Raw genomic sequence first — 24,127 nt, 5'->3', positions numbered from 1 at the left:
TACCTTTTATATATTGTAAAAGACCCTGCCAACGAATCATTAAAAGTACACATTTATAAACATACGTTAAAAAATTAAATGTAAGAATATATGCATATCTATATGTGAATAGAAATAAAAACAGTCTCTCTGTATAGTCTGCAGAGGGCTCTAGTGAGCAGTCTGATCTCAGAACAGCACATTGGCGTCGTCTCAAGAGTCGCTCGCTTTCAAGCGCAGTCAAATGGCGCCGCTCCAGAGAGTCACAGCAAACAGTCCGACCAGCTGAGGACAAAAACGCTTCTCTGGGATTTTATGTGTTTTTCGCTTTCTGTGCTGTCTTTTGTTAGCCATGATTTTATCTACCTGCAAGTGCGGACATATAAGAGGACGTTAAGCATATTTCTGCATGAAGCTGATATTATTCCAGTGACAGATTGACAACTAACATACAGCATTCAACCAAAGGTAAGCAGTGCGTGTGGTGTTTTGTGATCATAAAAGCTAGCGAGGTATTGACACGTCATTCTGATATTACAGCTGCGATTTATTTTTTGCTGCACGGTAAGATACACATTGTATAATAATATGAATAGTTGTTACTTTTAGACTTATCATTTCTATTGTATGCAACAGATATTTAAGGTGTTCACTTAATTGGGCGTTTGGGAAATCTCAGCATGTAGTGACGCTTATCCGATTAACATAATCCGGGGGAACTCCATAATGAAACCTTACGTACGTGACATTTATGAGGGCTAAAATACAACAGGTCCTCCCGAGTCCCAGGTTTTTTATTGTAACGGAATTATTTCTATTATATAACCGCTTAACAGTTATAGTGGATTTAATGCACTGTGATGTCTTTTATTAGCCATGATTTTATCTACAAGTGCGGACATATAAGAGGACGTTGAGCATATTTCTGCATGAAGCTGATATTATTCCAGTGACAGATCACTCAATTTTTTCCAATTAAAATTAACTAGAGCTTGAAATGACTAGACGGATGTTTATTCGCCACTAAAATGGCACAAAGAAACATTTTGTGTCATTTTTGTTTGTTTTAGCTTACTTTAATGCTTGATTTAATCATTTTAAGTCATTTTGAGGCCCCCTTGGAAATCTGCTGAGGCCATCCTGTGGCCCTCGACCCCTGGTTGGAAAACAAGTGAAGTCATGTGCCAGTATTTAGAACAGTCATAACATGACTTTTTACTATTAGTGGGTTGTTTAGGGAAGTCGGTCAACCTGTCTGATGACTTCAAAGCCCCCTCATTGTCCACCATAACAATGTTAGAAACCCCAACCATCCCTTACAATTCTGACTAATAAAATATAGACTTTTAATAAACAACTTTTTTAGTTGTTTAAGCTTATTTTAAAGCTTGTTTTGTTTTTTATATAAGGGTGATTCTCACGAAAACTTGGTTTTAAAAATGGCAAGCATGAAAATTGAAAAACAAAGTCTGGAGTAGATGGGAACATTAATATAAAAACTTTGACTTATCATTTAACACTTTTTGTAACATAATTAAAAAAATTAGTCCTAAAAAATCTCATTACCGCAACAGTCAGAAAACATCAACACTGACATATTTTCAAAATGACATGACAAACCTGAAAGAACATAATTTGGAGATTATGCACATGCATTTAAAATCAAAGTATTATGCTTCTATTAATTAAATTAACATTTAATAAGCATCTGTTGCGGTAATGAAAATCAAAATGTCGTGTAAGCATTCTGACAAGACAATATTTTAAATTAACTGTAAAAAAAATGATCTTACCTGGTAGCCATCTTGAAGTAACTGGTCCATGTGCTTGGTCACTCAAAATCAAACTTTATTAAAATTCTGTATGTGTGCTTAAACTGTTCTCAAAAAGTGTTGCGGAGGATGAGAACATCAGGCATGGACACATCATTTTCCTAATTTTTCTTCATTATTATTATACATGAATATTCAGTAAATATTTTTCTGTCATCTAAAGTAGTCTAGCAAAACATCCATTTATTGTTTTTCTTAATATTTTTGTGTTAATTTGATTAAATTACAACATAACGCACGTTCAAACACAGCCGGACACACCGCGGCAACGAGAACCCCAGCAGAAAACGAGACAAAATCTACAACTACAAATTCCCATGCTGAAATCACACACTGTGCAAGGCAGAACACAGTATTGTGTTAATTCTGATGCTTTTTAATGTTACTATATTACACATTTCAAAGCCCAAACCACCAGTGCCGTGGTGTCCCAATGGCCTCGTGAGAATCACCCATAAAATAATTTAAGTAATCTTGTGGCCCGCTTAGTCATTTATTGAGGCCCCCAGTCGATGCTGGCCCCTGGTTAAAATGGTTTGTTTAACAGTTACATATAGCAGATGCTTTGACCCAAACAGCTAGTGACACTTCATACTATAACACACAAACATACCATAGACGCATGTTGCCTCTTAAATCAAGCAGTTATAATGAGGTTGTCCTGAAAAGGAAGTTTTCTGGTGACAGTTGTGTCTATAGCCAACTACGCACACACAAGCACTTGTAAACTTTTCACTATTACTGCATGGCCTGTAGAGTTCAGTGGCCACCGGTTCAAAAGGTCTTGTGCTGTATTCATGCATATAAACGCCAGCAAAGTCATTCAGCTGGCAACCACAGCTTTAGGATTTGTTTCTTTATTGGTCTATGGCCAGTCTGGAAGTGCCCCAGTGCTTGATCTACAGTTGGTGTGCCGTCATGCCTGACCTTTCCATTGAAGGCCAGTGGTTGGAGTTGTTCCTCAATCACTATAGGTGGCTTATCTGAAGTCTGTAACCTCAACCGGGATATGCAGACATAAAGGTGAAGAGAGGGGAAGTCGTCCAAGCCTAGTGTGATGTTAAAGAACCGGACTGAGCATGAAAGAGGGGCATTAGTGTTTGCTGTAGTACAGCTGGTCAGTGCTGAATGTGCCTTTCATAAAATGCACATGGACTTCCTGTGTCCGGAACACGCTGTGCCTGCCAGTCTTCCTGCTCTACACGACAACACACGCTATTACGTTGCGTCAAAGTTATACAACAATATTACGCTGATGTTTTTCATCTTTTTCGGCCCTGATTCTTCGAATTTTTACTTCCTTCATTTCTTTCTTATTTTCAATCAAGTCAGGGCCAAAGGCTGTCTGAGGTGACTCACTGCATGCTGATGCCTGGCTTTATTATCAGTCGTTTCACTACAGCAGAAGGAATGGTGATTTTTGCAACTTAAACTGGCCATGAACCGACCAAGGAAGAAAGAGCCGTCTGACTCGCACATAAAGCGACTAATTATTTTTGCATGTCATTCAATGTTAAATGCTCTTTTCACTCTAAAAAAACGATGCTAAATAGCACTGAAAGCTCGTAATCATATAGGGAACCATTTTAAGTGCTATATAGCACCTGTAAAGTACCTATGAAGAACCATGTGATATACCACCACTATAGCCCCAGGTATGGTTCTTTATAGCACAATATGGTTCTATATAGGTGCTATATCCCAATTAAAATGGTTCCCCTATGATTACGAGCCAGGGGCCTCATTTATCAACATTGCGTAGAAAATGTTCTATATTTGTACCTACGAATGAAATTTAGAATGTGCCTAAGTACAAAAAAATCGGGATTTATCAAACGTGCGCACGTGGTTCGTACGCACATCAGTAAGTAATCCTTGATGATAAATCCCACTTGTTCTTAAGCACCATGCTCGTGCACGTTCATGTTCATTTGCATTTCGAAACGCCTCCAATGAACCATATATGGTGACAACACCTCCCGTTATAAGTCACGTGGTTGTGCTTTTTCCCTCGTCGCAATAATGGCAAAGAGAGCATAAAAGAGAAACTTACAGACGCAGAAATTGAGTTACTGGGGGATGAGGTTAAATCCTAATAACACATCCTGTTTGGTTCACTTAGTATGAGAGGAATGACTAACAAAAGAAAACAAATCTGCATGGGAACATGTTACCAGTGAGTTTAATTCCGTTGGGTATGAGAACACTTTTAGAAATAAAAAAGTCTGACATTAAATTATCAGCAAAAAAAAAAAAAAAAAACCGCGTCACAGCACACCGACGTGAAACGAGTGCAACTGGAGGAGGACAGACAACTTTCCACCTTGGACAGCAGCATATATAACCAGCATCATTGGCGCGATCTTTGAAAACGCGCTACCGGCGAAATGGATTATTTGCCAAGTCTTCCAATAACGCTAGATAAGCCATTGCACTGTGTCAAGCATTTGACGGAGACTTCATTAATACAAATCACATGTGCTTTCACAGAAACAGATACATATCACAAATAAATCATTATACTTATTTGCTGTTACCATACTGACATTAATCATTTTTAACACCTGCTTGTGGATAATAAATAGACACTTCTTTATACTCACTGGAACAGGGTGCTGTGTAGTATCGCTATTCTACCACTAGATGCTCTGCGTACGCATACTCCGAGGTGTGCGTATATTTACACACATTTCTAAGTATAAGTGCAATTTGATAAATTCCACACTTTGCGTAAAACTGTTCCTACGCACACTTTACGCACACTTCTGTGCGTACGCACGCTTGATAAATGAGGCCCCAGGGAACCACTTTTAGTCCTATTTAGCACTGTTTGTTTTTAGAGTGTTGTTTGTAAGTCACTTTGGATAAAAGTGGCTGCTAAATTAAGAAATGTTAATGTAATGTTAGAAGTGTTTTTTTTTTTTTTTTTTTTGATACACCTTTCAAACTAGAATGTAAAAATTCCTAACATTTTTTAGCCTTACATGGAATTACTGCAAAGAAAAGGGAATGTCAACAGATCTGTGACTGTGAATGAATCACTAGAAGGAAAGTAGGTTAATCTTCAAGCTTATTAGGACGTTGACTTCAAAACAAAGATGAAAGTTTTATCAATAAGTAAAAGGCAACCTGGTTTTAAAATGAACTGTACTGTCCATTGCTATTTTCAACTACTTATAAATATATCATATAATCATTCTTTTAATATATATTTTTTAAATGACACAGGATGGGTGTGCGTTTTGAACTGCTACAAATCCTTTGATCTCAGCCATTCAGGTAATCTGTTAAATCCCGTTTAGATCATGAAAACTAGATCATGTTGTCTAACTGAAATGGGACAAACCCTCTAGAGATTCATCTCTTTAGCCGTCCCAGTGCTTTCTGGTGCACACAGTCTGCTGTGTCACTGTGCTTTGTAATGATCTCATATCTTGTTTCGAAGAACACAGATGTCTTTCATCTCTTGTGATCTTATTTCCCACGTCATGTGTTCGTAGGGGTGTCACGATTCTCCAAGACTCAAACAATTCTCTTTTACTTTTTTTGAAAGAACAGGTTGCTATGCCATTTTAAGACTAGACTTTTATGAAATATAATACCTGACCTTGAACCTGAAGATGCCCTGCCATGTTGGTCATGTTGCCAGTGGAAAAATATGGTACACGCTAGGGGTGACCCCGAATAGTCGAAGATTCGATGCATCGATAGGAGAAGCCTGATTCGACTACCAATCTCACAGTCGAATCGTCGCAGATGTGTTATGAAATGAGGATCCTTTAATTTTGGCCGTATATGGTGCACACATTATCTGATTTCACATATAACAGCTTTCTCCCAATATATTAATATACAGCATATTATTATAATTCTGCAAATAATATGTGAAGTATCAGCTTTCAATAAATATTTTTAAAATGCGTTAATAAATCCAGCAACCGCTGTGACCGGACTACATGCCCATAAGAGGTTCCTATGTTAATAAACCATTGCCTCTTTGTTTCTACATTTAAAAGCAAAAGCTGGCAATTTTGGCTATATGTTCATTCTTTTAATAATTTCTTTATTTTATTTTATTTATAAATCACGCTGGGTTATCTGATGTATCTATTTGGCTTGTGTTTTGTTTTCGTGCACGCACATATTTGTTCTGCACTTTGTAACTTCTGACCTTATTTTATTAAAAAAATGTATTTATTATAAAGGTAAATTCTGATCTAATTTAAGTCTGTACATTTTGGATTGCTTTTCGTTGTATAGATTTTGCATTATTGCGTGCTGGCCATGCTTGCGCATGCAATTTAGCCGAACGTGCTAGGTGCGCTTCGTCTCATATTTAGAAGTTCATCAAACTAAAACATTAAAAAACGGATGTTTTCGACGGGTATAAGTTTTTAAAATGTATTTAGAACATAGTGGTTATATTGTCAAAAGTTAAACTACAAAACAGGTTAGCCGTTTCTTTAAATTTTGGTGATGAAACGGAAAATATCTGCACCGAACCTATATTTATTCCTGACACGACTGTCTTTCTTGTGATTTAATATTATGGTTGGTGTTCACTTTCAAATGATTGAAAAGAGATTTCTGAAATAAATAATATCATCAGTTGTTTCTGTATCTAAAGTGAATGGAGATGATCAAAGTGAAAGCAAGCAGGTATTTCTGTGCTAAATAATAACGCGTAGTGTCTATAAAATCATTAATTTCAGTGTTTTTATGAATTGTATATAAAGCTTATAGTTTTAATAATTTGCAGTAACAATCACAAATTATTTGTCATTTCTCATTTGTCGTTTTTTTTGTCATGACTGCTTTGTCGCGCTTAATCTCCAAATTAAATAAAAACACTGAATTAGCAGCGGAGGTTTCCAAGGCAGGATCACCTTTGTTATATTTTTAGGTTTAGTTATCAAAATGTTTTTTTGTGTGATGTTCTGTAGATCGTGGCTTTAAAATGTTATGAGGAATAATTAAACAAATGTTGCCTTACATTTTACCTTAACAATATATAAATGCATCGTCAGTTTTGTCTTCGTTCATCACTTTTGGTCACTTAATCAGAAACTTGTTTATGTGTGCTGCTTGTGAAAGAAAATAAAAGTTATCAATTTGTACCTGGTCTGACCCCCTCCCAACCCATGCACACACACACATAGATGATTCGACTATCGGTCGACTATGAAAAGATTCGACAATTCTGATTCGAACATGTAAATCCTTAGTCGAGGACAGCCCTAGTACACGCACATACCTGATAAAGCAAAACTTCCTGTCAGATGAACATCTGTCAGTACTTTGCACCTTAAAAACGTGCTTTTATTAGCGTCAGACGAGATTGTGAGACTATACCCCAATAAGTCATGTTTAAATGCTGTTTTCATAACTCTTAAGCAACTGAAATAAGTTAAACAGATCTCAGTTCAGAGAAACGACCGGTCCTGTCACAGACGGCGTTTTGCTGTCCACGCGTGCATTCTCTGTTCTGATTGAGTTCAGCTGAAGGCGGGAGGAACGTGCTGTTTTTTTGTTTCCCATGTAAAGAGCAGCTCGCATGGTGTCTCCTGCATCTGCCATGCTATCTATTAACTGGCTGTAGGTAGCAAAGTTAGAGGAGGTTGACTCGCAGCACTCAAAACGTGTGTTTTTTTAACGTGACATGTGGGCGTGGCAGCATCGACGATTCCATTTTTTAATTCTGAGTTCGAGGTTGTGACCCTTATGTGTTCGTATTTTATGTCTTGTCATATTTTAAGATACACCAAAATTTTTATTATGCTGATGTTATTAAAGGTTTGGGGGTTGAAACAAATTTAAAGAACACCACAACAATGCTTTTTCTAGCTCGATATTTGTTCACCTTCTGTAATCTTTGCTCTTTACTGAAAGTGTGGCTGAGAGCAACTGTGTTTTTAAACTAGTGTATGCCAACTGCAGGAAGTGTTGCTGTTTCCTTGGGCAGAGTTCATTTCCTACGCTTGGTGGGAACACGCACTCCAGAACTCTTGCAGGGATTACTGTGTGTCCGATCACACTTTTCTGAGATTTTTGTTTTTATTGCTGTCTGTTCCTCTTTGCTTAAAGGTGCAGTGTGTAATTTTTAGAAGGATCTCTTGACAGAAATGCAAAATAATATACAAAACTATATTATCAGGGGTGTATAAAGACCTTTTTATAATGAACCGTTATGTTTTAATTACCATAGAATGAGATGATTTTATCTAAATGCACAGAGGGTCCCCTTACGTGGAAGTCGCCATTTTGTGCCACCATGTTTTCTACAGAAGCCCTTAACAGACAAACTTTTTTTACTAAGATGTGTTCGACGATGACATGTTTTTTTGGTGGTGGCTACTAGGGGTGGCACGGTTCACAAAACCCTCGGTTCGGTTCGTATCACGGTTCTATGGTCACGGTTCTCGGTTCAGTACGGTTCTTGTTGTTATTTTTTTTAACACTCCAGAAATGTATTATCTTATTAATGTATTAATTATCCATAATTTAGGATACAGTATTAAAAAAAGTTATATCATGTAATCATGCACAAACTGAATTTGACTTTAAGCACATTATTGAACACATCCCTGAGGAAAGCCAGGCAAGATTTTGACACAGAGAGAGGGAAGACATTGATGATTTCAACATGCTTTTCATTTATTTGGCAAAAAAGAGAATGTGTATTGCCATCTACATGAACTTTGTGTGCATTTTTAGCACACAAAGATAACATGCATTTATCAAAATGCCAACTTCAGTGTAGCTCTAAGATTTATCACTGAGAGGCTGCTTAAATACTGCAGAGAGAATATGTGAACGAGAGAGAAACATAACGTTTACACCTGTAATATTTAAATCCGTCTCTTTTGTCCACTTTTGACCATTTCTGTCCTGATTACTTTAAGGGGCAGTTTATGTAATAAGATCGCGCAACTTTCACACGCTAGCAAAATGAAACTACGCGGAAATCAGCCGCTTTCGTTTTATCAACGAAAGGCTAAAAATAGCGCTGAATACGAAAAGACGTAAAACAGTGTTCATTACCTCAGATTAGATAAATGGTCGGAGAGAAGGCTGTCGCGTGTGGCTGTATCTATTGTTTTATTTCCGCTGTCATCATAGGTAACATGAAATAAAAAATGTTTCCACACAACAAACTTATACGACGCTGGCGCATCCTCCAACTGCGGGCAGACTTCTTTTTCTCTCCCTCTTGCCATTTCTACACGTAACATGACCGGCAGCACTCACTCTCCACACTAGTCACCTCTTCTTTCGCGCTATTCGCGAAAGGGGAACACGCTATCTGAGGTCACATACAGGGCACGAGGCTACATACATTGCGCATGCCATGAACCGTTGAACCGTACGACACACACGCGCTCCGAACCGAGACAAGCGAACCGAACGGGTCGGATTTTTTTCATGAACCGTGCCACCCCTAGTGGCTACCGTAGCTTCTCTATGCGTTTTAAAAGTGAGGGGTGAGCAGTGGACTGAGCTGTTGGTTGCATTTCGCAACCTCACCACTAGATGCTGCTAAAATGTACACATTGCACCTTTAAGAGGTTTTGCTTAAACATATTAGACTTTCCCCTGCAATCGTGCTGTTTGTCCACAAAACTTCCCTGTGAACCTTTGAGACATTGTTTTCTGTGTTTGCTGTTGTTTTTAACCAGTTAATGAAATTTATTGAACTAAGTTTTTTGGGAACAGCAACAGCACATTCATGTAATCCAACCAATCAGCGCAAAGAGGTGTCTATATATAGCTGTCCATCACCTCTGTCCCGTGACAGTTTTTGCAGCATCCCTCCTTCATCCCTTCCCCTCAATCTCAGGACATCTATCCCAGTTAAAGAGGGGGGAGTAATCTGGGTTCTGGCTAAAATTCCGAGCTCGGAGTCCTCCCTTTGGACAGCATGCCAAATATGCTTTATCTCATTCCCTATTGATTACATGTTAATGAGAACTTGTTAAACAATATTTAATAAACAAAATGTTATTTGTTTGTCACAAACATGGGTATTCCCAAGATACTTGCAGTAAAATGTAGCTCTGGTCAGCAAATGAGTAACCGTCTTCTCAGTAAATGACGAAAGAGGGATGATGTAAACTTCACTGCTACACTCTCATTGGTTGTCACTCCCGATAGTTGCTCGTCATTTCCATAAACTTGCATATGAACTGTTCTCAACTTTGTCGTGCAGCTGGACATGCCCACTTCCGTTTGCCAACGGTTTGTATGCATCTTTACACAAATAATATGCAAAATCAAATAATAGATAAAGATGTCATAATACAATAAAAATTACAATGTTATGTAAAACCAACTTGGCACATGCTTTTCACTTTGTAGTGTAATCCAATTAGGACATTCAATTCAGCCATTGTGCTAAAGTTGTTGACACGCATCCTGCCAAAGGATGCCAAAGGCATGCATGTGTGTTGTGTGCTCTCTGTAGGCTTACTGAGAATCTTGGTGTAAACAGCAAAGGTAACATCAATTAATGACACCATTTACACCCCATATTAAGATGCATTCATCAAGTGATGTGATCACAAGTGGTCAGATGACACGCATTGCTGTTTTCATTAATCATTTGTGCATTTGACTTGCAGGTTTTTGCCTGATTTTCTAATTTTTCTGATTCATTTAATCTTAAAGCTGCTTTGCTTCATTGCATCAGGACCGATGTGCTCACATGTATGTTTTGTGATTTGAACACAAGATGTTTTGCACACTGTTTACCCCCCTATTTATCTGATCACTTGTGATTGGATCGTCTAAAATTGATCAGAAAATCTTAGTAACAGTTTTAAAATGTGATTATTACCAGAATTTATACTTTAAAGGTGCTGTGTCTAGATGTTTAGCGAAATCTAGCGGTGATTTTGCCAATTGCAATCAACGGCTCAGTCCACAGCTCATCCCTCCCTTTTGAAACGCATAGAGAAGCTACAGTATGCCGCCACAGGATAAACATGTCATTGTCTGAGACAACGTAGTGACGAAACGGGCTCTGTAGAGCAGTTTCGGACAGTTTAGGGCTACTGTAGAAACATGGTGACACAAAATGGTGACTTCCATGTAAGGGGACTTCCAGTGTATAGAAAAAACGTCTCATTCTCAGGTAATAAAAACAGCAGTTAAATATTATACCGGTGAAATATATTTATGGATATTATATTGCATTTCTGTCAAGAGATCCTTCTAAAAATGACATGGGGCACCTTTAAGTTTATTGTGCTTATGGAAGATGATTTTTTTTCCCCAAGCTCTTGACTGCATCCAAGCCATCAGCACAAGACAGACAGTTGGAGTGACAGTTGTGTAGGCTTGTGAATGGAGTACAGCTTAAATTAGCTTTAACCTAGATAGATCTTGCGTAAGACCTTGATATCATTTGTTATCATATTTCCACTACAGGTTTAAATTATCCATCGCAGCATCTCCTGTCCATCGTCACAAATTAAGTGAAAATTATTTAATTAAACTGTGCTCTTTGAAATGTGCTAGCACAACAAGACAATTTGCTAAAGTGCTAGCTCAGACTATTTACCTCTGTCAGCAGATACAGGAGTTCAGCTAGGCTGTTGCACATCTCCTTCCTCAGCTTTGGCATTTTTAAAGTTCAGCGTGCTCCAGCAATGGCCCCAGCTGCCTCTAAGGCCCCATTTACATCAAGAATGATAACTATAAAGATAACGTTAATTATAACTATATTAACGTCCACACAAATGTTGCCGTAAAGCCGCGTGCCATACGTTGCCGTAAAGCCGCGTGCCATACGTTGCCCTAACGCCGCGTGCCATACGTTGCCATAAAGCCGCGTGCCATACGTTGCCGTAACGCCGCGTGTTTTACCTTTACGTTGAGAAAATATGATAGTCTGCTTGGTTTTTTAAGATTGCAGTATGAATCCCTAGATGGTCTCAATTAGGGGTGGAACAATACATGTATTCGTTTCTAACCGAATCGGTACGGGGTCACGGTTCGGTGCATGAATTTAAACGGAGAATACACGGTATGAAAATAAAAAAACTTGCGTGCAATATAATTAATGTAATGCAGAACTACTGTTAGATACGCAGGTTCTTTATGGACAGCTAATCTGTTGCCCCGCTTTTAGCTCTGAAGCTCTGATTGGCGCCGATGCATCCGAGCTCCGCCTATGTATGCGCTCTATCAGAGCCCGTCTACATTCTGGCACTCTGCAGTTTTTTGTCACGTTGACGCAGGTCCAGTCAGTTAGTGAGCAGAGATAGCGAGGATGGCAAGTGGTGTTCCACAAGAGTTAGACGCTCCGCCAGCCATCGCAAGTTTGGCAAAACTTCAGTTTTCCAGTCAGTTACAATAGTACAGGCGAGAGAGTGGTAGAAAAGACGAGGACTTTGCATCGGCGTTGTTCAGCAATTGTTAGGTATGTGAGTGGAAATACATCTAATCAGGGCTCTCAAGTCTCACGCATTCACCTTGACAAACACGCATTTCAGTCAGTTCAAACGCCACACTTTGTATTTCTCACGCTGAGAAGTAGGAGATAAATTGTCCTGCTATATACAACAGGCATACGCAGGGCAGTTCTGTCGAGTTCAGCTGCTTTCAGTTTCTTAAGCGTGCTCAACTTTACGCAGCGCCATCAGCGACAGAGTACCGCGAGAAATTTTGCGGAGGAGGCTAATTTGATTCAAATCGCTCTCGCGTTACTCTGATGTCATCCACTTGTCATTTTTTTGCAGCGCCTCGTGAAGTTGGTCACACCTATTAATTCATCCTAAGAGCCTTTTTTGTTCTTTAGTACATGAATATGAAATAAGGCCAAAATGTAATTTTAAAATGTATTTAGGTAACACTTGTAATACAATTGAACCCATATTTGTATGAAAGATGAGTACAAGATTACTTAAAGTGGTATACATTTTTGAAATACGAGATAGTATGTTAAATGCATTTCAGTTCATATTCATGACATCTCAAAATAACACTGATAAGGACACCTATGTTTTTAAGATATTAGCTCAAGTACTAAAAAAATGCCGCCTTCATTTTTGTTTTGCTTTTCCCTACATTGTACCGAAAGTGAATCGAACCGTGGCGCCTGAACCGAGGTACGAACCGAACCGGGACTTCTGTGTACCGTTCCACCCCTAGTCTCAATGTATTTGCTGTGGGGCATCATATAGACGGTTGCAGCAGTAACAGCATAAACAAGCGGCTGTTGTGGTCCGCACGTAACTTCCGGTAAACCCGCTAAGAATAAATCGCAACAAAGTTCTTTAAACATTAGTTTATTTATATAACAAGCAAAAAACAACACATAGATTACCTAGGAAACCAAAACATTTGTTATTTTCGACGAGGCATTTGTTCAAGAGATTGGTTTAACACCTAGTCAGACCATTAAAAAAACGAAACCGTAAGTAAAGTTCGGATCCAGACGTGTATCGCATCAGAGCACGTGCGTCCAGTGAAACCGTCTATAAGATTGTGGCACACAAAGGTTGCCGTAATGCCGCATGGCACACAAATGTTGCCGTAACGGCGCATGGCACACAAATGTTGCCGTAACGGCGCATGGCACACAAATGTTGCCGTAACGCCGCATGGCACACAAATGTTGCCGTAACGGCGCATGCCACACGTAGCCGTAACGCAGCATGCCACAAGTTGCCTTAACGCCGCATGCCACAGGTAGCCGTAACGGCGCATGCCACACGTTGCCTTAACGCAGCATGCCACACGTTGCCTTAACGCCGCATGCCACCCATTGCAGTAATGCCGCATGCCACACATTGCCGTAACATCTTTTACCTTTACATTCATGAACAAATATGATAGTCTGTTTGTTTTTTTAAGATTGCAGTATGAATCCCTAGATAGTCTCACTGTATTTGCTATAGGGCACAATATAAGATTCAGGGTTTTGTGAATGTGGTATGTGGGCTTCCTGACTGAAGAGAGAGACATGCACGCACGCACACACACACACAGAGCCCACTGAGATGTTGGTGCTTTTTGGGCTGTCGACTGTTTCCAATGCTAACACGATGAGAGACTGCAGACGCAAGCACACAGTCTCCATCTGTCTCCACCCACACTTATATCTGCTGTGGAGAAACACACTAGATCATCTTTCCAAAATTGATTATGCCTATGTTGCATCTAGTCCCACATGGATTAGGTGGTATAGTAAACTACAGTACATTTCTTAGTTGTAGATTTTAGAAACAGTTTTAAGGTGCCAACTGTATGTGTGTGTTTGTGTTAAAGGTGCTGCTTGTATTCTCTGAGTGTATATATACTAGGGATGCACCGAATCCAGGATTCGGTTTCGGATTCGGCCGAATACTGGGCTTTTTGGCGGGGTTCGGCCGAATCCTAGATTTTTTTTCCACCGAACCGAACCCTAGGCTTGCGCTACGCTGGTCGACGTCACGCAGCCGTTGATTACACACATCGGGTGCTGACGTGGAGAGGAGCTTTTTCTTTCGGTCAGCTGGACACACCAAAACTTTTAAACACCGCTGAAAACGCCTTGAGGACCCCAAATGCCAGCTGTTTTTCAGCCGAGCGCTTGGTAGCTGTGATGCTTCAGCTGTGAGCCGGTTGGTTGCTGTGGTAATGTCCCGCCCCTCCTTCACTGTAATTGGACGGCCGTGTGAAGACTGACATTGACGAGCGGAGCTTCTCACTCAAAGTTAAATATAGTTTTCATCGCGGAGCTGCTTGCTTATTGGAAAAACGAGCGTGTCCCAACGCATCGCTTTCATTATGCATAGGCTTATGGTTATTGTCAAAATAGTTTTTCCAACTTGTCATCCTGGCAAAATGTACAGTTAAAATTAAATAAAATGAAAAATACACTGCTGTGGACGTTTTTTACTTCATTAATGTGTTTTACTGTGTTGGAATAAGGATGCGAGTAGGATTCGGTATTCGGTTTCGGATTCGGCCGAATCTTAAACGGTGGATTCGGGATTCGGCCGAACCTAAAAAATCTGGATTCGGTGCATCCCTAATATATACTGTATGGCTTTCCTGTTCAAAAAAACATAGCCATTAGCTTGCTTTGGGTTACCTAGCAGCATAGTGAAAAATACACACACTTTACATCGAATGATTGGACGAGCCCTCAACAAACACTGAAGAAGCTCTTGATAGCTGTTATTTCAAGTAAACAAACTAAATACATTTCAATGCAATGATCCCTAAATAAAATATAATCTTGAGGGCTTACAGCTCTGCACACAGCCCACCTCTGCAATATGAGGACTAAATGAAATCATGTGATTGGAGGGGTGAAAAAATTAAGAACGATTTGTGAAGTTATTGTAAAAGTTGTTTACATTTACAAAGTTAATTGTTCACAATAATGTGCAATAAAGTAAATAGGGTCAGTATGTATGATGTCTGCAGTGATTCTGTCTGTCTGTCTCTTAGTATCCCAGATTCTTGTACCATGAGCATCTCTCGCTATGAACCCAGCTGTGATGTTGACCCGGCGCCCCTTCTGTCCTGTAAACTCTGTCTGGGAGAGTTTCCCATGGAGCAGATGACCACCATATCACAGTGCCAGTGCATGTTTTGCAGTCTGGTAAGGACTTTGACTATGTTTGCACTGTCAGTTTAAATTTTTGTGTCCACACTCCACACTGTTTATCACAAATTTTCATATTTCATGAGTTTTTTTCTCTCACACTTGCTTAAAATGATCGAAATCCAATTGGATATGTAGAAACGGATTTGACTGGCAGAGTGAACACGGTCTTCTGTGACAACTCCTTTGTTGTTATTCCTGTCTGTTCTTTGAAAGATAACTTTACTGAAATCTGTCCCGTACAGTGTTTGAAGCAATATGTTGACCTACTCATTAAAGAAGGCCTCGAAGCGGCTATTAGCTGTCCGGACTCTGCCTGCCCAAAACGGGGACATTTACAAGAAAACGAGGTAGGCTAACTTAAAATTTAGACACAGAGACAGGAAGTAATTGTGCTTATTGTGTGCACACAACTAAGTGTTTTTGAAGGATTAAGGCTTTTACAATCTTTCTCTCTACTGTAGATTGAGTATATGGTGCCTGCGGAGGTCATGCAACGTTATAGGAGACTCCAGTTTGAGCGAGGTGAGTTTCTCTGATGCAAACATGCATGTTCCTGTAGGTCATGGGTATTTTTGGATGAGAAGTGTCTGCCAAATGCATAAATGTAAAGGTAAACACATGCATACTGTATATACTAGTGCTCCATACTTCTGAAATGTTTATTATACTGCATTAGCTGCGCTTTCTATTTGTCACACACATTTTTGATGAAGAATGTATTGTGTGATCTTTGTTCAGTGTTTGTTCATTTTGCTCATGCAGAGGTTCTCCTGGATCCTTGTAGGACCTGGTGTCCATCCTCCTCATGCCAAGCCGTGTGCCAGCTGAAGAAAGAAGAGGTGGAAATTGCGCAGCCGGTGCAGTGCCCTCAGTGCAACCTGCGTTTCTGCTCCGCATGCAGTAGAGACTGCCACACAGGCCAGGGGTGTCAGGAGGGCCTTCCAATTACCACCTTCCTGCCCAGGGAGAATAGGTAATACTACAAAACCACAGAGTTTAGGATAAGAGTTCAATTTTGCTGATGGTTACTGTATAATGTTAGATTTGTGCATATACAATGAGGAAAAACGTATTTGAACACCCTGCTATTTTGCAAGTTCTCCCACTTAGAAATCATGGAGGGGTCTGAAATTGTCGTCGTAGGTGCATGTCCACTGTGAGAGACATAATCTAAAAAAAAATCCAGAAATCACAATATATGATTTTTAAAACTTTTTATATGTATAATACAGCTGCAAATAAGTATTTGAACACATGTCTATCAGCTAGAATTCTGACCCTCAAAGACCTGTTAGTCTGCCTTTAAAATGTCCACCTCCACTCCATTATTATCCTAAATTAGACCTGTTTGAGGTCGTTAGCTGCATAAAGACACATGTCCACCACATACAATCGGTAATAATCCAACTACTAACATGGCCAAGACCAAAGAGCTGTCCAAAGACACTAGATACAAAATTGTACATCTCCACAAGGCTGAAAAGGACTACAGGGAAATTGGCAAGCAGCTTGGTGAAAAAAGGTCCACTGTTGGAGCAATCATTAGCAAAGTAGCTAAACATGACTGTCAATCTTCCTTGGACTGGGGCTCCATGCAAGATCTCACCTCGTGGGAAAAGATGAGAAAGGTGAGAAATCAGCCCAGAACTACGTGGGAGGAGCTGGTCAATGACCTGAAAAGAGCTGGGACTACCGTTTCCAAGTTTACTGTTGGTAATACACTAAGACGTCACGGTTTAAAATCATGCATGGCACAGAAGTTTCCCCTGCTTAAACCAGCACATGTCCAGGGCCGTCTTAAGGTTGCCAATGACCATTTGGGTGATCCAGAGGAGTCATGGGAGAAAGACATGTGGTCAGATGAGACCAAAATAGAACTTTTTGGTCAAACTTGGTGAAAAACTACAGGAAACGTTTGACCTCTGTAATTGCAAACAAAGGCTACTGTACCAAATATTAACATTCATTTTCTCAGGTGTTCGGGTACTTATTTGCAGCTGTATCATGCGGGTAAGTGGTTGGAAAAATCATACATTGTGATTTCTGGATTTTTTTTTTTTTAGATTATGTCTCTCACAGTGGACGTGCACATACGATGACAATTTCAGGCCCCTCCATGATTTCTAAGTGAGAGAACGTGCAAAATAGCAGGGTGTTTAAATACTTATTTTCCTCACTGTAAATAAAAATGATCAAATATATTTGTCCATATTGTTTAGGCATTTGAAAACAAATCCAAACATCCATATATTCATCTGTTTATAACCTCTAATGCTGGATTCACACCAAATGCGGTAGTCACTACTAGCGCAAGCTCCTGATTGGTTAACGCGGCACGATTTTCCACCAAAGTTCAGATTTTTCAATTCGCACGTTTCCCGCGGCAATGCTCAATTCGCGTCATTCGCGTGAACGAGGCGGATTCATGTCATTTGCACCGCAAGAACCCCAGATGCGTGTAAACGCGTCTTTACATTGACTTATCATTAAAAATTACTCACGCTTGATGCCTCTACCGTGGCTGGTGTGAACGCAGGGTAAGAGTTGGAGAGGACATAACAGCAAGTTTTTAGTTTGTACCATATGTAAATGTCCTGCTGGTATTTGTCTCCATCTCTTTCAGTTTTAACCTGAAAGATCACGACGACGAGGCTCCGATCAAACGCTGTCCTAAGTGTAAAGTGTTTATCGAAAGAGATGAAGGCTGCGCACAGATGATGTGTAAGAACTGCAAACACGCCTTCTGCTGGTACTGCCTGGAGTCACTCGATGTACGTTTCATATATGAAATTATAAGTATATTGCTATATTTGCTTTAGCTGTGTATTATTTATCAGCTGTGTATTAGTGTATTAGCACAGCTGAGCACTTTTTAAGATATTCTGACATGAATTCTCAGATCTTTACCCCTATAATCACCAATACAACACACAGTTGCACTTCTGTAGATAAATGTCTTCTTACTCCAGTACAGTTACTTACAGATTAATAACAAGCCTTAGACCTGAGCTGGTTTACTTAAGGAGTTGTGCTGCTTGTCCATGTTAATGATATTCATCTTAAGTGACACTAACAGTCCTCCTCCGTCTCCAAAGGATGACTTCCTGCTGATTCACTATGATAAAGGACCCTGCCAGAACAAACTGGGTCACTCCAGAGCCTCCGTCATCTGGCATCGGACGCAGGTGTGTGCTGAACAACATAATCATGCCCATCCAGCTACAGGTCTTAGATGAAACACACTTATCATTTTTAAAGGGTTTTGAGTGAGTGAGTGAGTGAGTGAGTGAGTGAGTGAGTGAGTGAGTGAGTGAGTGAGTGAGTGAGAACGTGCACAGACAGTAGGTAGCAATGGGATTCAAACATGGTTTAATTCATTAGTCTCCTACAGCATGCCGAGTGTGTTTCAATGCATATTTATTTTTAAATGTATTTTAAAGATTCTCCTCTCCCTCCATATTTCTAATCTGTATTCAATGCTATACCAGTTCTAATTCTACCAATTGAAAATGAAAATGGTTTTAGTTGATCACTGAAATTTGATTAACATTGTTTGGTGCTGTGTCATTCTTCAGTTTTAAAGGTGCCAAAGAATGCACTCAAATAATATGTTAAAGGCAGGGTCCATGATCTCTGAAAGCCAATGTTGATATTTGAAATCACCTAAACAAACACGCCCCTACCCCAATAGAATCTGGATCTTCTTTTGATAGACCCGCCCCACACATATGCAACCCAGGCAACGATGTCTGTTGGTAGACACGCCCCTTACTGTTGATTGGCTACAAGTGTGTTTTGGTAGTCGGCCCTACTCTCTTTTCCAAATTGTTTTTCAGATCATGCACTCCGCCTTTAAATTGTTATTTGAAATTTACATAGAAGGTATATAACTTTATTAAGTGCAAAAATTATCCACAAATGTTTTACCATGTCCATTTAGATTTGTCCTTTGTATGAAATGATCTATTTTTGCCCTATTTGGAAGGGTCTTGAATAGTAACGTTGAGCCCTGCTCTGCTCTCTCTGACGCTCATGCCACATTAGTAAACATTTTGAGGCGTACATCTCGACTGTTACATCACAGTTGGTGTTATGCTGAGATTGGCTGCCTTTTTGCATGCACGAGGTTTACATAAGAATGAGAAAACGAACGCGTTTGAGGCTTACAATATGTCTTTAACATGTACTGACCATGTACTTATTATTCATCTATGCATAGGTAAATACAAGTTTTTTTTATTCTATGGCACCTTTAAGGAAATTCTTGGCTGCAAGATACTGCTTCATGAAACCCATTATTGATATCTTTTTATTTACATAAAATACAAAATTGTATCATATATTTGACAACAAATATATATTGAAGCTTTTTAACACATTGCAAGGCAATAACTAAGGCCGTAAGACATCAAAACTAAGCCAATTTATTAAACCATTACTGCCATCTTGTGGTTAGCTGGTCCAGTACCATACTTAAAGGGATAGTTTACCCAAAAATATTCAGTCATTATTTACTGTCCTTCAAGTTGTTAAAAACCTGTATACAGGGTTCCCATGGGAACTTGAAATACTTGAAAGTTTGTGAATCTGGGGGGGGATTCAAGGCCCTGGGAAGTTTTTGAAAATATACATACATAGATACAGGTCATTGAAAGTGCTTGAATCTATTTTATGCAAGAAGTTTTCTGGAAAAAAAAGCGCACACGTGCTAAAATGTTAAAATATCTTTTGTATGCGAATGTTGATTTATACCAAAATGCTTTTTTGCATTGTTTGACACATGAAAACGTCTCAAGTTATGTATGTAACTGTTGTTCCCTGAGAAGGGAACGAGACGCTGCGTCTTCCTTGCCATACTTCCTGCGTCCCTGTAACGCCGTCTTCAGCAATAGTTTAGATGTCGATATATTTCCTGGCTCCCGCGTCTTCCTGTCTTGGTTGTTAAGCCTCACCATTGGTTGAATTTGATATACACATTCAGATGCACTTACACCTGGAGGCGTCTATAAAGTGTCCGCTCAGTGACGCAGCGCGAGTTCCCTCAAAAGGGAACTGTAACAATGTATCTTAAAAGGTAACACGATGTAACCTTGCTCTCACTTGAAATGTGTCCCCACATTTAGTCCTTGAATTTGAGGGTATTAGTCCTTGAAAGGTTCTTGAATTTGAAGTTAACTAAGGTGTGGGAACCCTGTGTATAAATGTCTTTGTTTTGCTGAAAACATAGGAATATATTTGTAATCAAGCAGGAAACAGAAGCACCATTGACTTCCATGGTAGGGAAGAAAAATACTATGGAAATCCATGGTGCTCAAAAACGGTTTGGTTACATTGCTCAAAATATCTTTGTGTATAGCAGAAAATATAATAAATGTGTTCAGGTTTGTAACAACTTTAGGGTGAGTAAATTATTATTTTCATTTTTGGATGAACTATCCCTTTAACCAGTACCAGCCTCACAAAATGCCAATATCTTTACCTCCTTAATCTGCTGGTATAAACACTTAAATTGTATTTACTTCCTCTTTATCCTCAATTTTCTTAAATTTCACCCCTCCCCTTGTATCTCCCACATCTCCTCCCTCTTTTCTCCTATCATCTGTGCACAGGTTGTAGGCATCTTCGCTGGTTTCGGTTTGCTCTTGCTGGTTGCCTCCCCCTTCCTTCTGCTGGCCACACCCTTTGTACTTTGCTGCAAATGCAAGTGCAAACGTGGGGACGATGACCCTCTTCCTACCTAGGGCCCTGGGCCACCTTCAGGAGTTCACCTTTTGGCTCAGTCGACTGAGGTTTAACTACAACCCCGTCTCTGAGCTGCTTTTGTAGCTCCAACTGGGACGTTAGTGGAAGACTCAGGTCTTGACATTGAAATGGAGAGGTTTACAAAGAGGCAGAGTTGTCAGATTTAAGAAGGTCTATAGTGTTTGAAAACAATGATTTTGATCGAAGACACAGTTTGTTTTGGAGGATTCGCACATTGTTCTCTCTGTGATATGTAGCTTTCCTAAATCTGTTGTCTTGTATGTGTTGTCAATCTCACCATTCACTTTTTCTTCACTTTATGTGGTGTTCACCAAAAAACATTCATTTGCTCACCTTAGGTCAAACCTGTCCAAAGTCTAAAGTACATTCTTTCCGTATGAAGAAACGGTGACCATGGATAGACTTTTTATTGTATATCTTAGGCACTGTTGGATACTTGTGTAACTATTGTGTAAATACAGAAGAGTTTAAAATGACTTGTAGGGTGAGCGAATGATGACCAGATTTTCTTTTTTAAAGAAAATATCCCTTTAAAGCTAACTAAACGTATTTTTGATGTTGTTTATTGTGGAGGAAGAAGCTCTTCTTCAACAGTACTTTCTTTTATTTTTGTAGCAAAGTCACATGACCTTAGTATTTCTCAATTTTTCTAGTCAACTTCTAAATGCATGTTGGAAACAGACAGGCCAAAGCAAGACTAGGACTTTAAAACAGAAGATCCTCTTCTACAGTTTATGCTTCCTTATATGCTTGTTTTCATGGGACAGCAAACTTTGTTCTTCCATATAAATCAGTTTAGCACCACAGACGTAGCAATCACACCACCTGATGCCTTGTCAGAGCTCATAGGGTTGGTGCTACAGAAAGACTCAGTCAGCGCTATCACCGAAACCAAAATCAAATGTTTTATGCCGCTTGTCACATTGAATGATGTCATGTACAGAGACGTTCTGTTGATGTTAAATATGTTGCTTTTTGTTTTCCCCCTAAACTTTTGATTGTGACTACAAATCTAAACCCAAATTTGCCAATTTAGGTCAAAGTAATCAGGTCAGTGAAGCTTTTTACTTTTCAGTCAGGTCTAGGAGTTGTTTGATTATTTATTAATTTATTTTGAGGGGTAATGCTTCAGATTGCCAAAATATGTGATGTGTAAACCAATGTGCTCACTGTTTAGCGCATTACTATTTGGTTTAAAGCAAACCAAGTTTTTTTTCTGTTTATTATGACCTTTATTCCATGTTTTGCACACTTTAAGTGTATGAAACAATTTTTGTAGCTACCTGTATTATATAATGTACATGTTTTTCACGTTTAAATATATTATGCTGCAATGCACTTGGCTTGCTTTCTTGTGCACTAGTTTTCAAAAAGTGCCAAAGTTATCACTTGAACGCTGCCCTTTAAAAAGGTCCTAATATGTACCATTTAGGTAGAGAAATACACTCACCTAAAGAATTATTAGGAACACCTGTTCAATATCTCATTAATGCAATTATCTAATCAACCAATCACATGGCAGTTGCTTCAATGCAATTAGAGGTGTGGTCCTGGTCAAGACAATCTCCTGAACTCCAAACTGAATGTCAGAATGGGAAAGAAAGGTGATTTAAGCAATTTTGAGCGTGACATGGTTGTTGGTGCCAGATGGGCTGGTCTGAGTATTTCACAATCTGCTCAGTTACTGGGATTTTCACGCACAACCATTTCTAGGGTTTACAAAGAATGGTGTGAAAAGGGAAAAACATCCAGTATGCGGCAGTCCTGTGGGTGAAAATGCCTTGTTGATGCTAGAATAGGCCGACTGATTCAAGCTGATAGAAGAGCAACTTTGACTAAAAATAACCACTCGTTACAAGCGAGGTATGCAGCAAAGCATTTGTGAAGCCACAACACGCACAACCTTGAGGCGGTTGGGCTACAACAGCAGAAGACCCCACCAGGTATCATATCCACAAAAAAATAGGAAAAAGAGGCTACAATTTGCACGAGCTCACCAAAATTGGACAGTTGAAGACTGGAAAAATTTTGCCTGGTCTGATGAGTCACGATTTCTGTTGAGACATTCAGATGGTAGAGTCAGAATTTGATGTAAACAGAATGATATCATGGATCCATCATGCTTTGTTACCACTGTGCAGGGTGGTGGTGTAATGGTGTGGGGGATGTTTTCTTGGCACAGTTTAGGCCACTTAGTGCAAATTGGGCATCGTTAAAATGCCACGGCCTACCTGAGCATTGTGTCTGACCATGTCAATCCCTTTATGACCACCATGTACCCATCCTCTGATGGCTACTTCCAGCAGGATAATGCACCGTGTCACGAAGGTCGAATCATTTCAGATTGGTTTCTTGAACATGACAATGAGTTCACTGTACTAAAATGGTCCCCACAGTGACCAGATCTCAACCCAATAGAGCATCTTTGGGATGTGGTGGAACGGGAGCTTCGTGCCGTGGATGTGCATCCCACAAATTTCCATCAACTGCCAGATGCTATCCTATCAATATGGGCCAACATTTCTAAAGAATGCTTTCAGCACCTTGTTGAATCAATGCCACGTAGAATTAAGGCAGTTCTGAAGGCGAAAGGGGGTCAATCTCAGTATAAGTATGGTGTTCCTAATAATCCTTTAGGTGAGTGTATACCTACAGTGCAAAAAATAACTTTCTTACTTAGTATTTTTGTGTTGTTTTCAGTAAAAAAATATCTAAAAATTCTTAGATTAAGATCTATTTTGTTGATGAGCAAAATGACCCAGGAAAATAAGTCTAGTTTGTGAATTTGTGCTTAAAACAAGCAAAAAAAATCTCCCAATGGAATAAGAAAAAATTATTTAAGTGTTTATGAAAAAAGTAAACTTATTTCAAAAAAATTATTATTTAAGGTTATTTTGCTCATCAAGAACATGCATCTTGATTTGGGAATTTTTAGATATTTTTACTGAAAACA

The 24,127-nt window shown here is 39.4% G+C and overlaps 1 protein-coding gene across 1 annotated transcript; it reads left to right on the top strand.

Moving 5' to 3' along the window:
• The first annotated feature begins 175 nt into the window (after nucleotides 1-175).
• On the top strand, nucleotides 176-22,512 carry rnf144ab (ring finger protein 144ab). Its single transcript, XM_055186357.2, has 8 exons — nucleotides 176-447; nucleotides 15,252-15,405; nucleotides 15,654-15,758; nucleotides 15,873-15,933; nucleotides 16,174-16,384; nucleotides 18,035-18,182; nucleotides 18,507-18,596; nucleotides 21,021-22,512. Exons 2-8 carry the CDS (start codon nucleotides 15,271-15,273, stop codon nucleotides 21,150-21,152), a joined length of 882 nt encoding a protein of 293 aa, XP_055042332.1. The 5' UTR covers nucleotides 176-447; nucleotides 15,252-15,270; the 3' UTR covers nucleotides 21,153-22,512.
• Nucleotides 22,513-24,127: the final 1,615 nt, after the last annotated feature.

Source organism: Misgurnus anguillicaudatus, chromosome 18, assembly GCF_027580225.2.
Source record: "Misgurnus anguillicaudatus chromosome 18, ASM2758022v2, whole genome shotgun sequence".
In the NCBI taxonomy this organism is placed as follows: Eukaryota; Metazoa; Chordata; class Actinopteri; order Cypriniformes; family Cobitidae; genus Misgurnus; species Misgurnus anguillicaudatus.
The sequence above is the reverse complement of the archived record's forward strand: the minus strand, read 5'-3'. Positions and strand labels throughout refer to the sequence as shown.

What these genes read in the sequence shown, in the direction of transcription:
- rnf144ab (XM_055186357.2), top strand. Translation starts at nt 15,271, where the DNA reads ATGAGCATCTCTCGCTATGAACCCAGCTGTGATGTTGACCCGGCGCCC. An exon ending in GACATTTACAAGAAAACGAG is followed by an intron (nt 15,759 to 15,872) that starts GTAGGCTAACTT and finishes TCTCTACTGTAG; the next exon opens with ATTGAGTATATGGTGCCTGC. An exon ending in TCATCTGGCATCGGACGCAG is followed by an intron (nt 18,597 to 21,020) that starts GTGTGTGCTGAA and finishes ATCTGTGCACAG; the next exon opens with GTTGTAGGCATCTTCGCTGG.